This window comes from Cheilinus undulatus, linkage group 5 (genome assembly GCF_018320785.1).
Source record: "Cheilinus undulatus linkage group 5, ASM1832078v1, whole genome shotgun sequence".
NCBI lineage: Eukaryota > Metazoa > Chordata > Actinopteri > Labriformes > Labridae > Cheilinus > Cheilinus undulatus.
Genome location: NC_054869.1, coordinates 53,118,672 through 53,132,161, shown reverse-complemented (window position 1 = coordinate 53,132,161; position 13,490 = coordinate 53,118,672). Strand labels below are relative to the sequence as shown.

General features: G+C 42.0%; 1 protein-coding gene across 2 annotated transcripts in view; it reads right to left on the bottom strand.

The window, feature by feature from the left end:
* The window catches only part of LOC121510061 (spermatid perinuclear RNA-binding protein-like), a 144,487-nt gene that overhangs the window by 53,350 nt on the left and 77,647 nt on the right, over positions 1 to 13,490 (bottom strand). For both annotated transcript variants that reach the window (XM_041787948.1, XM_041787949.1), the window contains exon 6: positions 3,020 to 3,135. In XM_041787948.1, the coding sequence (XP_041643882.1) occupies positions 3,020 to 3,135 (116 nt within the window). The remainder of the gene's footprint in view (positions 1 to 3,019; positions 3,136 to 13,490) is intronic.

The window sequence follows — 13,490 nt, the reverse complement described above, 5'->3', positions numbered from 1 at the left end:
AAACACGGCCAACCAGCCAAAGGGAGGTGGATTTCAGCGACTCCACCAGCCTCTACAGCAGGGTGAGTTTATGAGAGACAAATCCATCGCTTTACTCTAACTGTGTTCAGCTGTTAGCACCTGTGTGCTTTTCTATGGGTTGCCGAGCAACCAGAGCAGTTGGCAGCAAGAAAGATGCACTCATGAGTCATGTCTTATGTTTTTCACAATTAAGTTGACAACATATGTTAAAACTTATGAAAACAGAGAAGATGGAATGAACTCGTCCAAGGGCTTCCATCTGATTGACTCCAGAATGTTTTTACTCAAACTAGACAACCTTGAGGCCCAAAGTTGTGCTCTTGGTGAGTTTTCACCATAGGGCGGCGACGTTATCGGAGCACAAACTTAGACTTCGTTTATGTCAATTTTCAACTGTGAAATTACACCAATACTGCCTTACAACTTTTTAGTGTTTATTTCAATCATCACCAAACTCCACAATGATAATCGCACATTAGTCCTCAACACATTCATGTGTCAATACCAAAAAAATCACCCTGGCACACCGTTCAACCCAGGCTGATGAATGTCAGTGTGGATATAGGGCATCAGGCGACCAACAAAAATGCCTCTTTGACCTGTGTCTAAATCGCCACAGGAAGTCCACCAGCTTCATGGCAATTTCGCAGTAATCCTTCATTTGTGTCTTGCCCTAAATTTCATAACTCTGGAATACGTCGTATCTTTGACAAATCTCATGTGCCTGTTAACAGAACAGGCTAGAACACATTTAAGTTTTTAAAATTTGAAAAACTGTTCAGCACCACCCTCTGGCAAAGGAAGACATTTCTTCTGAATGTCACATCCCAGTACCTACATGGTGGGCCAAATCATGCTGAAATTCACTCAGGTTGTTCCCAAGGACTTGACATTACACATATGAAGGGGTCAAATCTTTACATAAAAAGGTGCAGCCCTGGCGATTTTTCTGTTCACCATGAAACAGGAAGTAGAATTTTCAGAGGTGTATGATATGTGTAAAGCAATAAAACTCGGCAAAAAAAATTCTCATTAGCATGCTGAGATGATTGATGTGATTTTTGCTGGTGGGCATGGCCTATTGGCTGAATGGCACCCCCTACAAATTTTCAAAAATTTTGCCCCACCAGCAGGTTAAGCCTAGGATTTCAAACATTTGCGAACATGTGTGCCATAACAAGACGCGCAAAAAAGCCTCTTGGACCCATATCGTGAATCAAACAGGAAGTCTGCCATTTTGAAAGTCCACATCAGATTGCCTTGTTACTGCACCAGATATATTGTGGGGTCTCCAACTATCACTCTAAGGTGGAATGAGTCTGTGGTAACAGGGGGTTTCTTAATCATTTCAACTGAAAGTTGGGCAGTTCTTGTCTTAATTATTTCATTTTAAAGTTAGGCAGTTGCAAGGTGAATATGGCATATTTGAGAAGGCTTTTATTTTGAAATCTTATACACCCGCAGTCGCTACACCCCCTGAAGTGCAAGGGCCCGTTATCGCTTCTTGCAGCTTTAATTTCAGATTACATTCTCTGATCCCAACATTAATAGCAAAAGTCAAAAAGACGCATCATTTCCCGTTTACTTGATTTCATTTCAGAAATGAAAATAAGAAAATGAAACTTTTTTCATTATTTGTTATTCAATTACCAATCAAATATTAAATGATCAAACGATACACTAATTCAGTATGTACACACAACCTTTATTTCATCCAGACTTCCATGTTTTTAAATCTAAATTTGCCATGAAGCAGACCTGGGTCTGTCTCCTCACTCATCACTGCTGGCTGTTTGACACGCCTTTAACCTTTTTACCCCAGGCATGTGAACAACCTCGCAGAAGGACTACGTAAGTCAAACTTAGTCCTATGACTAATTTTTTCACAATTTTTCACTTTTTTTGAAATTTTTACTGTTTTTTTTGGCCACTTTTATCCCATTTTTGCCCTTTTTCACAATTTTTTCTCCCCATTTTCACCCATTTAAGCTACCTTTTGTTATTAAATACCACTTTCATCCTGGTTTGTTCCCATTTCAGCCACTTCTTTTAGGTAACTTTATCCCATTTTTGCCCTTTTTCACCTTTTTGTTTTTTTTTGCCACTTTTCGCCCATTTAAGCTACATTTTGCCATTGAATACCACTTGCTTCCTCTTTTTTGCCCAGTTTTGCCACTTGCCCATTTTAGTCACTTTTTACTCATTTTTTGCCACTTTTGGACCATTCCTTGCCACCTGTAACTCATTTTTTTGTCACTTCTCACCCATTTCTGCTATTTTCTGACCCTTTTTCCACGTTTTCCTCCCTATTTTCGCTGCTTTTCACACATTTTTGTTGCTTTTTGACCATTTTTGCCTCCCTTAACTTATTGTTAATGCTACTTCAAGCTTCTTTTGCCACTTTTCACCACTTAGATTGTGGCTCTTTCAAAGGTATTTTTCAACAATTCAGCTCTTTGGTTGAGTAACACTGATCTAAATGAATAATGTCCCAGTAATGGGTAGCAGGACTTACATTTGTGTTGTGATGGCATTGGAGTAATTACTAATTCTGTTCATTATCAATGCTGTTGAATTTTTCCTCAAATCGTATCAAAGATAATCTTGTGGTGCTGTTGCTGTAGAATAAAACAATTAAACCACAGGCCTGTAAGGATAATCTGAAGTAGATTTTAGTCTCTTTCATAGAGATGTGTGAAAATGTGAGACCCGTCTTGTTGAAATAAGCTCATGCAGAACGGTGAGAAGAGTTGGTAATAACAACTGTACACCTGCATAAATGTGATTGGATGAAAGTGGAGACACAGCTGTGAAGAGAAGCAGCTTTAGAGGTGCCTGCGGCTCTGCTTCATTAAAACCCTGTTGTTCTAATGTGATTATGTTCCCCTGTGTGTCTGCTGCTGCACATTAAAGTTAACTCGTGTAATCTGAGGAGTTAGGGCTGAATATTAAAGGCTCCACTTGTTGACACCTTCCTCCTATAACCATCTTTGCTCACCTGGAACCATTTGGCGTGTCGGAGTGAAGCCAGCGCAGCTCGACACTTCTGTCTGTCCAGGATGTCCTCTTCATCCTCCTCCTCTTCCTCCTGCTTCTCTTTTCTGTCATCGTCTCCTAAAAAGAGGAAAGAGAGACCGTGATCTCGCACACACTGGTGAACACTCATTCACAGCGGGGTTAACAGCAGACACACTGATCTGACCCACGAGCTAAGAGGGAGACTTCATCAGATTCATGCACATTCAGGGTCTCCAGACATGGACAGGAGGAACTGAGCGCATGCGTCTCACCCCCCAGCTGGAGCTGAGCTCGAGATGCAGATCAGTGGCCTGAGGCGATGAACACACCAGATTAGTGTGTTATTAAATACAGAGCAGGAGGAGAACCGAGCATGGCCCGAGTCGGGACCAAAACACAGATCAAAGATTACAACAAGACTTTAGGACAAAGAGGGAGCGCTGCAGAATCATCACATTCTCTCTATGAGGTAGGGCCAGGACCAGCAATCAGATCTCGATCATTCTAGCCTGAACGGTCATACTCAGTATTTACAGTCATGGACAAAAGTATTGGCACCCCTGGAATTTTCTCTGAAAATACACCATTTCTGGAAATGGTGTATTACAAATGGTTGGAGACAAAGCTGGAGAGTTCTGAAGTGGCCAGCAATGAGTCCGGATCTAAATCCCATTGAACATCCATGGAGAGATCTCAGAACTGCTGTTGAAGAAGCACCCTTCAAATCTGAGAGACCTGGAGCAGTTTGCAGAGGAAGACTGGTCCAAAATTCCAGCTGAGAGGTGTAAGAAGCTTGTTGATGGTTATAGGAAGAGATTGGTTTCAGTTAATTTTTTCCCAGGGGACGTGCAACCAAATATTAAGTTGAGGGTGCCAACAATTTTGTCCGGCCCATTTTTTGAGTTTTGTGTAAAACTATGTCAATTTTGGCTTTTTTTCTTCAGATTTTTTGTGTTGTTCCAACGCACATAAAGGAAATAAACATGTGTATACCAAAAACATTTGTAATTGCAACAATTTCTGGGAGAAATGGTGTATTTTCTGGAAAAATTCCAGGGGTGCCAATACTTTGGTCCGTAACTGTATCTGCTGATTTTTCCCTGGGGAGATAACAGATGGTTGTTTCAGTACCAATGTGAAAGCATCCTCAGACTCACAGGACAGGAAAATGTTGAATTATCAAAACTGCATACAGACTCTAACACACTGTCTGAACTGAACACCACGTAGTCACAGCTTTGAGTCATGAGGCTGTACGGAGGCCTGGAGGGCAAAAAAATCTTAGGAAATTAGCTGCTAACATTGACAATTACTGTATGTGGAGCTGCAGCACCAGGCACTTTGTCCTCAATTGCTTTAAAAAGGCATGCTTACATCACACAACCACAGAAAAGAGATTATTCATTTAAACTGTGAGTATCTGTCCTGGTGGACCCTCCTACAGCACAGGGACTGGGGCTGACAGCTTCCATTTGATTGGTCGAGTGTTTGGTTGATGAACTTTTGTCCGACCAAGATCACCCTGGTCGGCAAGTCGCATCCCCCAACCCTCTGTCCCCCAATGCGCTGACCAGGGGGCAGAAACGAAGGGCCACAGGCTGGATTCAAACCCAGGCATGGGTCATGATATAAAATTATAATTCCCCATTTGAAAAAAATATCCTAAACGGTTAATCCTGTGGTTATTAAGCATCAATATAAACCATATAGATGTTAACCATACTGTCCTACCTTACATCTCATTAGAATAAATACTGATGTCTATTTTAAAACTGGGAATAGTGCCCAGCCCTTAGTTGGAATAAATAAAACATCCTGGTCATCGTGCTGGTCTTTTCAGATGTTTGTGTTGAACAGAACTCCTGTGAGGACCGCTGCCATCATGGCCATAGGCCGAGCCACGGAGGAGAGTGACAGCAGACGACAGCGCCAGCATAAACATCTGAGAGAGCGAGAACGCCGCCCTGGAAGGAGAGTGAAGGCTGTTCTCTGGAGCCCACTGTGGGACAGACAAGCAGACGAGGAAAAGGGCAAACAGACAGCAGCAGACAGGGGAAGGAGGGAAGGTGATCAAGACGGCTCTGAGAATATCATTTTCATTCTTAAGCCCAGTTCAGACCAAAGATTCACAACGAGGCTGTATCGGAGTGTTACGGGAGACTGCTGCAGCTCCAATCCGGCCAGCTGGTGGCGTCGGATTCAGTCAAAGTTGTCAGGTCACCAACAGCTGGTTTCTGAAGCCGGGCCGTAGGGAGGCCATGCCACCAGAGACACTGTTAAAATGCTGATTAGAACTACTCACTGCTCTGCTGAGCAGGACTGTTCTTCCTCCACCCGCGGGTTCTTTCCTGACACCTACCTGCACAGGTAAACTACTGATAACTGGCAGGAATCATGGACATCTGTATGCATTTAAAAGTTTCTATGCTCAGCTGCTCACAAAGGTGGAGTTTAGGATGGATGAGAGAAGGTTTATTGATCACTCTGACTGGGAAACAAACAGCCCTGTCTTAAAAAGTTTCTCAAACAGGATCAAAAATAAACCAAAGCTGCTGAGTTCAGCAGGAAGAGTCATTTTCAGTCTGAATATTGTCTATCATGATAAAAATATCTGACACCAGTTCCTCTTCACACTCAACCAAAAAGCCAAATCGTTTGCAAGAGCCACAAAAGAAGTGTTGAAAAGTGGAAAAAACGGGTTAAAGTGGCAATGGCAATAAGTCAAAGTAGTAGAAAATGGCCCAAAAGCAGTAAAGAAGTGGCAAAAAAGGGGAAAAAAATGGCAAAAAGGTAAGAAAAAGTGGCAAAATTGATTTAAAAAATGAGTCACAGTCGGTAAAAATGGTAAAAAAAAAGGTAAAATGTAGCAAAAAGTAGTATAGCAAAAAGCAGGATAAAAGAGGCGAAACTGGTGGAAAATGGCAAAAATGGTGAGAAAAAGTGTCAGAATTAATCAAAAAATGAGTTACAGGTGGGAAAAATGTTAAGAAAAAGGTAAAATTGTTGCAAAAAAAGAAAAAAAATTAATGAAAAGAGACTAAAATGGGCAAAAAGCGGCATCCAATGGAAAAAGGCAGCTTAAGTGGGTGAGAAGGGGCAAAACATGGCAAAAAAAGTGGAAAAAATTAGCTAAAAGCAGGACAAAAAAAAAAGGCAAAAAGGGGCAAAAGAAGTGGCAAACTTGGGGTTAAAAAGCTGTAAAAATAGATGAAAAGTGGCATAACAGGAAGAAAAAATGCAAATAAGGGCAATGGAAATACACACAAAAAAATATAAAGGTTTACAAGTTAAGCCAACTGTACACGAGTGGGAAACAAACTGATTAATGGATCATTTCTGAGGTTAAAGGTGATCGTTTTTAAGGTTTTGTGGGGAAAAATATTTCAAATTAAGACGTAAAAGAGCCACAAACCACCACAAATGAGCCACACGTTGAGTATCGCTGGTCTAAAGGTTGATTTTCACTTATTTGATAAAAGTAGAGGAACTCACTCTCACTGCCCTCATTCACATGAACCCTACGAGTTACAAGCATCTCCAACACAGCCACGGAAACAGGAAGTAGAAACTAAAACAGACTTGTTGCTATGGAAACAATGCATCATCTCTGTAGTTGCAGCGGTGTGATCTCACAGGTTTTCAGAACCCTGCAGAGCGAGCAGGTTCAGGCTTGGACTCATCCCTCTGTGGATCTTTGGTGTGAAAGCAGCTTCAAGCTGCCAGGAGGCAAATATTAGATACTGATTAATGTCTCATCACACTGAAATCTGTCCCATCATGGATTAAAGATGTCTAACTGATGAGCGATCGTCAGCAGAGACTCAATCACGACGATATTCTACAGAAAAATGCTGACACAGATCGTTAGAAAGGCTGCAGCTCACAGGGAGGAAGTGATATTTTAGTCTTTAATCTGATCGTTAAAGCCATCGTCAGATAAATCAGAGATAATGTGACTCTGTCAGCAGGTTGTTTTCATCCAGAGGTCGAAGTGAAGCTGAATGAAGAAGAGGAGGATAAACAGAAGAGCCAGAGGCAGATACAGGGTCTGACCTGAGGACTGAGGACCTTCATGTTCTGCTCAGGGGGATTATGGGTGACAAAAAAAACGCAGATAATGACCAGTTTTCTTTCAGTGAGTTCATGAATATGAGGATTGACTTCAAGGGCCTGATCAAAACACCAATGAGATTACTGCAGGTCACGGAGGTCCCGCCTTCCCCTGAGGCTATAAACATCTGGCACAGTCTCACCTCCTGAAGCCGGATTTATGCTCCTGAACTGAATCTATGCTGAACACATAAAATGGACCTGTACTCTACAGTTATCATCAGAGCAGTTCTTCATACATAGAATATGATCCTAAACTACAAAAAAAATATTTTTTCCACAGTTTAACTGATTTACCTGAGAGGAGGAGATCCAGATCACTAATACTCAGTCCTGCAGACCTGCTAGTGTGGTCTATCCAAATGAAGAGAGACCAGAGTCTAGAGGAGTCTAGTCCTGAGCCCCTTTATCATCTAAAAATCCTCATTTAGTCTCAAACAGTCTTTAATGTAAACGCTGATGTTCTATCAACAGAATAAACCTTGTGGGCTGAGAGAGCGAGGAATGATGAGCCGCTCATGAACGAGTCTGTTCTACTAAACGACTCTTTAATGTGAGCCGCTGTAGCTAGCTCCTGTTTGAGTGCCAGTTTCCTTTCTTCCATCCTTTGTCCTTATTTAATCCACATTTAAAAAGACAAACTGGAACCAGATGAAGAGAAACCAGCTCTACTGAGCTGAGCCACATGATCTGGATCTCTAAAAGAGATGGATTTCCCATCACAACGAGAGAGCTGGACATCAGCTGAGGAAACACGGGTAAGATCAGAGTTTAATAAGCTAGACCAGGACAGAACTGGACTGGACCAGACTGGACCGCCTTTAGGAAACGGGACATACGATTGTCCAGACTGCTGCTCTTTCTCCCAGACTTTTTCTTGAACTACTATATTTTTTTTGCCTGAATATTTCACCACTTCCACGACTCACAAGTAGCCTAAGAATTAAGAATGTTCTTATTTTTTCACTTTGAATGCTTTGCAGAGGTGTAAACAGGTCCAAACATGGCCTTTTGGTAGAGTTTCTCTGTGTAGAAATCTCCTACTGTCACCGCTGATGATGAAAAGTTTGGTGTGCCGTCTGAGGACGGGATTTCTGCGGCTCCAGGCGGCCTTTAGGAGAAGGATGCTGAAGTCAGACTTAAACCTGATGAGGGCCAGCTCTCCCAGGTTCTCGATGCTGAGCACATTTCCACACATAGCCTCTAAACTCAGTACTTCTTTCTCTATTCAGGGCTTTGAGTCAGTCTCGCCTGGATGAACCTGCAGACCTCGAACATGAATGAAGCTGGAGAGAAATCTCACAGGAAGCTGTGAACTTATTTTCCTCTCTTAGACAATAATGTCAACAAGGAAACTCAGTTAAATAAAAAATACAGTAGAGATGTTTTTAAAGATGACTGAGGATCTCTGTTTACTGGCACTGAGGGTTCCTGTGTGAACGGGTCAAATCAAGAAAAGGATGTACTCATGAAAAAGGCCGTCATAACTCATTTTCCCACAGAGCTCGACTAACATTAAAACTGGTGGCAGCCGGAGTACCACAGTTTCTATAATAAATGATTAGTAGACTAGTAATAATAGATTTATTTCCACTGACTGCTGTAATAACTGATAAGTTATTAGTAAGTTATTAATTGCCAGGTAACCAGAGCAGTTGGCAGCAAGAAAGATGCACTCTTAAGTTATATTTTGGACTTGTAGTGTTTTTTCAACAGGAGACTACTGAATGCTACCTATTGAGGTAGCATGGGATGGCGCGTACGAACGCAGCGGTCCAGCGCTACATCATTAGCAGCAAAACAAAGCCCTACACTTACACCAGGACTGACAGCGTGCCCATGGAGTTTACATCTTTCCTGATGGAGATTATCCAGAGAACGATGTGCTTGGAGACTGACAGGAGGGGGACGGGCTGCAGGCTAGGCTAAGAGCGGCCCCACACAAACCTGTTGTACCAGGCATCTTTCTCACGGGTGCCCACTCCCTCACCAGCAGGACGGATGACATAAGGCTGCTGATATCTAACCACCGCTTGGACGACTGTGTTTGCTGCTACAGAGGAGACTGCCAAACATCATTTCATTGATATTTTTACAATGCAATGACAATAAATGACTATCTATCTGTCTATCTGTCTGTCTGTCTGTCTGTCTGTCTGTCTGTCTGTCTATCTATCTATCTATCTATCTATCTATCTATCATCCATGAGCTTTCTTTAGCAGCTGAGTACATTTTTAGGATTTACAGACATTCTGCTGGGTCATTCCTTTAACATTTATCTCACCCATCCTTAGTTCATTTTACATATTCTATAAAAATGTAAATGAGTGATAAAATGATTGTAGGTGACTATAATTAAATCAATCAGCTGTAATTTACTCACTGAAGGATATTTACTATCTGATATGATTTCTATCTACAGTTCATTTGTCTGCTGCTCTCATTTAGAGATGATTGTCTCTCTTTTTAAATTAAATCAGTTCTTATTCACAGCTCTGTCATTAAGGGCTGGATTATTCTGATGGTGTATTTAAGACTGCTGCAGATTAATTATCTCTAACAGGAGGCTGAGAATAGATGAGGATAAAGATGAACATGAAGGTCTCATTCTGACTGGATGGGTTTATTTCTCTAGAAACTTTTAGCTTTAAATATCAGAAAGTCTCAGCCCCTCTGGCAGGTTTGTGAGTTTAGGATATAGAGGTTTTTTCTAGATGAGTGTGAAATATATCCATGGATATCAAACATCAATCTGCCATGTTGGGTTAAAATATTATAACAAAGAGAACAATCTAGAACTGCTGTCTTGTCAGGTGTCTTTAGATTACATTTTCTTACACAAAAAGGACCAAACCTCTGCCGTTCAACTTTGTGGTAAAGTGGCAACAAAGTTTGGCTTTTATGGCTGCAACAATCATGGAAAGTTTTGGTAAATATTGGAGGACGTGTTCCTTTCTCTCCTGGTATAGAGGTGAAATGTTGAAGCTGTCCCAGAGCAGATAAGAACCCCTCCTCCTGGTGAATTCTCCCTGACATCAGCAGCTTCAGGACATCAGATTAGTTAATCAACGCTGAGTTTCCATCATGACATTAAGATTCGTCTGTGGGTCAGAAAGATGTCCGACTCCTCATTAAAGCAGAGTGGCTGCTGGGTAATCTCAGCACACATGAAGCAGAATCATGGTGGAGTTAACGGGGAGGGAGGAGGGGGAGGAAGAGGACCATGTCAGAGGCAGAGAGGAAGAGGGTTTGTTTGATTTATTCATCACTGTAGCTCCTTGTACCCCGGGTGTCCTACAGATGGCTCCTCGTCAGCAGTGGCGGTCTGACCTTCAGAGCTACGACGACAAAACCAAAGTATAGTGAGCAGAGACTGGCGAGGAGAAGGACACTATAAAGGCAGGGAGTTAACTCAGAGCAGAGAGGTGATTTAAACTTCTAGTGAATAAAAACTCCTGGAGGAAACGTCACACATCAGACAGCTCAGAGAAAGGTGGGAGTTTGATTCCTACATTTCTTTCTCTGCTTTTAAAAAACTGTTGAAGAGTTCTGCAGTGCAATAAATCTGCAGTATTTATCTCATTTTTACCCTCGGTGACTCCAACTTCTGACGCTGTTATGGTTTAAAACTCTCAACTTTCTCTCAGCGTTTCTTTCCTTCACAAACGGTCTGATGTAACGGCAGGATAAGGACATGAAACTCTGCTGCACCGATGTTTAACATATTCTCTTCCTTCACTAATATGAGACCCAGAGAGACGAGCACTGGGTTTGAGGATGTCTTCATAACCTGAGCGAAGAACTTTGTTTTAGACAAAGCCAATAAAAAGGTGAAAACAGACATGATTAAGATGCTACTTCACCTGAGCATTGAGGACCATTCAAGAATGTACATCTGCATCATTGGTGGATTCACCTGAACAGGAAGTCAGCAGCATCACAATAGTTTAAAGTTAATACTCCAGCTGTGGAGCTTGACATTATTCAGTTTTCAGGGGTCTGGTGGACTAGGAGTTAGTTTTTGCACCCTGCATACCAGTGCGGAACGATTTGGGGAAATAATCTAATTGTGATTTTTTTCCCCCTAAAATTGTGATTTGATATGCAATTATTTTTGACTCCCTTGTCTTAAGTATTTCTCAACTAACAGGCAATAAATCAGTCAATATTATCATGAACACTATATCTGGTAGATTAAACTCAGGCTGAATGATTTTCAGAAAAAAATCAAACTGCAGTAAATTTAACTAATTGCATATTTGATATTATGTTGTATTTTTTCATGTCTTTCTCTTTTTTATAAGAATATTATACAAAAACAAGAAATGTACAATTTTTTGCAATCTGTTCTATTAAAAAATGACGCTTAAATGTTGGCATGACGTGAAGAGCATAGCATCTCTGCTGCAAAAAAAAATATTAAACTGGTGTTTCAAAACACATTTTAGTTTAAAACTAGAAAAGCACTTAGAGAGCACAGACCGTCCCCATGTGCCCCCCACCACGGCATTCGCCCGATCACATAACCTCCTTGGCGGAGGTAAATATTGCACCTTTGGGATGGCCTAGTGGTTTAAGGCAAGCCCCATGGTCGTGGTCGTCTGGGTTCAAATCCGGCCTGTGGTACGTTCCCAAATGTCTCTCACAGCTCTCTTGTACCTGTGTCCAATTCTGTCCACCGTCCTCCTTTATCAATAAAGGCCCAAAAAGCCCAAAAATAAATACTTGGAAAAAAAAATGCATGTTCTGCAATTTGTTTATTGCAGGAGTACATGCTGTGATTTAATCTAAATGGCAGGTAATTGCCCAGCTCTAACAGAGTTGGGTTTGATCCATTCTGCAGCTCCTTTTCCAGCTCCCTCCCTCCCTCCCTCCCTCTCTCTCTCACAGATCACTGGCTCTATTCGATGTCTTGTTCGTCATCTAAAGGCTAAAAGCCTCAGAATAAATCTCAGAAAAGTCAAAGTAGTGTTTGATTCTCAAAGCCTCAAAAGAGATCTTGATTTGGACTCGAGCTGCAGCGATACCTGATGCAGATATCAGCCAGTATCAGGCCAGTACACTCTCACTGCTGGTTAAAAATCTGACTGAGAATCAACAAAGTAATGACACAACAGATCATTAAAATAATGGAGATTTGATCATACTGAAACACAGATCCACTAAAGACTAGCGCTGCTTTTGTTCCTTTTTTAGCCGTGCAGATAGCAAATAAATAGCACCTGATCCACACAGCACATAAGGGGAAAGCCACGCTAACTGCTCAGCCAAGCTAGCAGCACCCTGTCCCATTTACACATATCTACACATATCAGATGCAAACCAGCCTCACCACCCACATTCCTATCTGGGACTTCTATTTTAGTTTCAGTACGGTACAGTCACAATCGTTTTACAAAAGTCATCAAAACATCCAGTCACTTTGGGGTCATGGGGTCTTGAGCCAATCCCAGCTGTCACTGGCTAAGAGGCGGGGTTACAACCCAGACTGATGACCTGTCAATCACAGGGCTAAAGAATACAAACAACCAGCCATGCTCTCACTAACACCTACAGGCAATCCAGCATCACTAATGAACCTAATGAGCTTATTTTAGGACCGTGGAAGGAAGTCGGAGTACCTGTGAAGGAACTCATGCATGCACGGTAAGAACATAGGAACTCCACACAGAAAGGCTCTGTCCAATCAGGATTCAACCTGGAAGATTCTTTCAGAGCTGACCCCTGCACCGCTGAAGAAAAATCCCAACAGAAATCATCGCCACTCAGCTGAAGAGTATGGAGATACGATAACGGCCCTGAACGTGGTCAAACTGAACACAAACGTTACTTCCTGTTTGGTCTGAAGACACTTTATTCTGGGTGCGCGTTTCAAACATGGCCCAGCTGATCAGACCCAATCCCTGATCAGAGCCTTCTCAGACCTGAGCTGAAGGAATTCTTCAGGGAAATATGTGAAATACGTCTCCCTGAACAACAGAGAATCTGTTTATTCTGAGAGTAGGAGGCCGTGTCAGTCCCTCCTGCTCCTGTTTGTGTTTTTTGTGTTTCCAGTGGAGCTGCAGGGACGGTCTTTGTTTACAGGATTTCACACCCTAACACACGGGATGATTCTGTCCTTGTTTAAGCTGACAGGCTGTTAGACCTGAAGGAGAAATGCTTTTGTGACTCCGTGCTCTCCAGCTGTGCTGCAGAGCTGCAGAATCATTTTTTTACCTTTAGTGGCGGCTGCACTCGATACTTCCTACTGGGAGCCTGACCACAACGGTGGTGGCCGTGCACTCACACTCATCTTTAATGCATCTCCCAATGAACAGAAGAAAACTAAGAAAATCCTGAG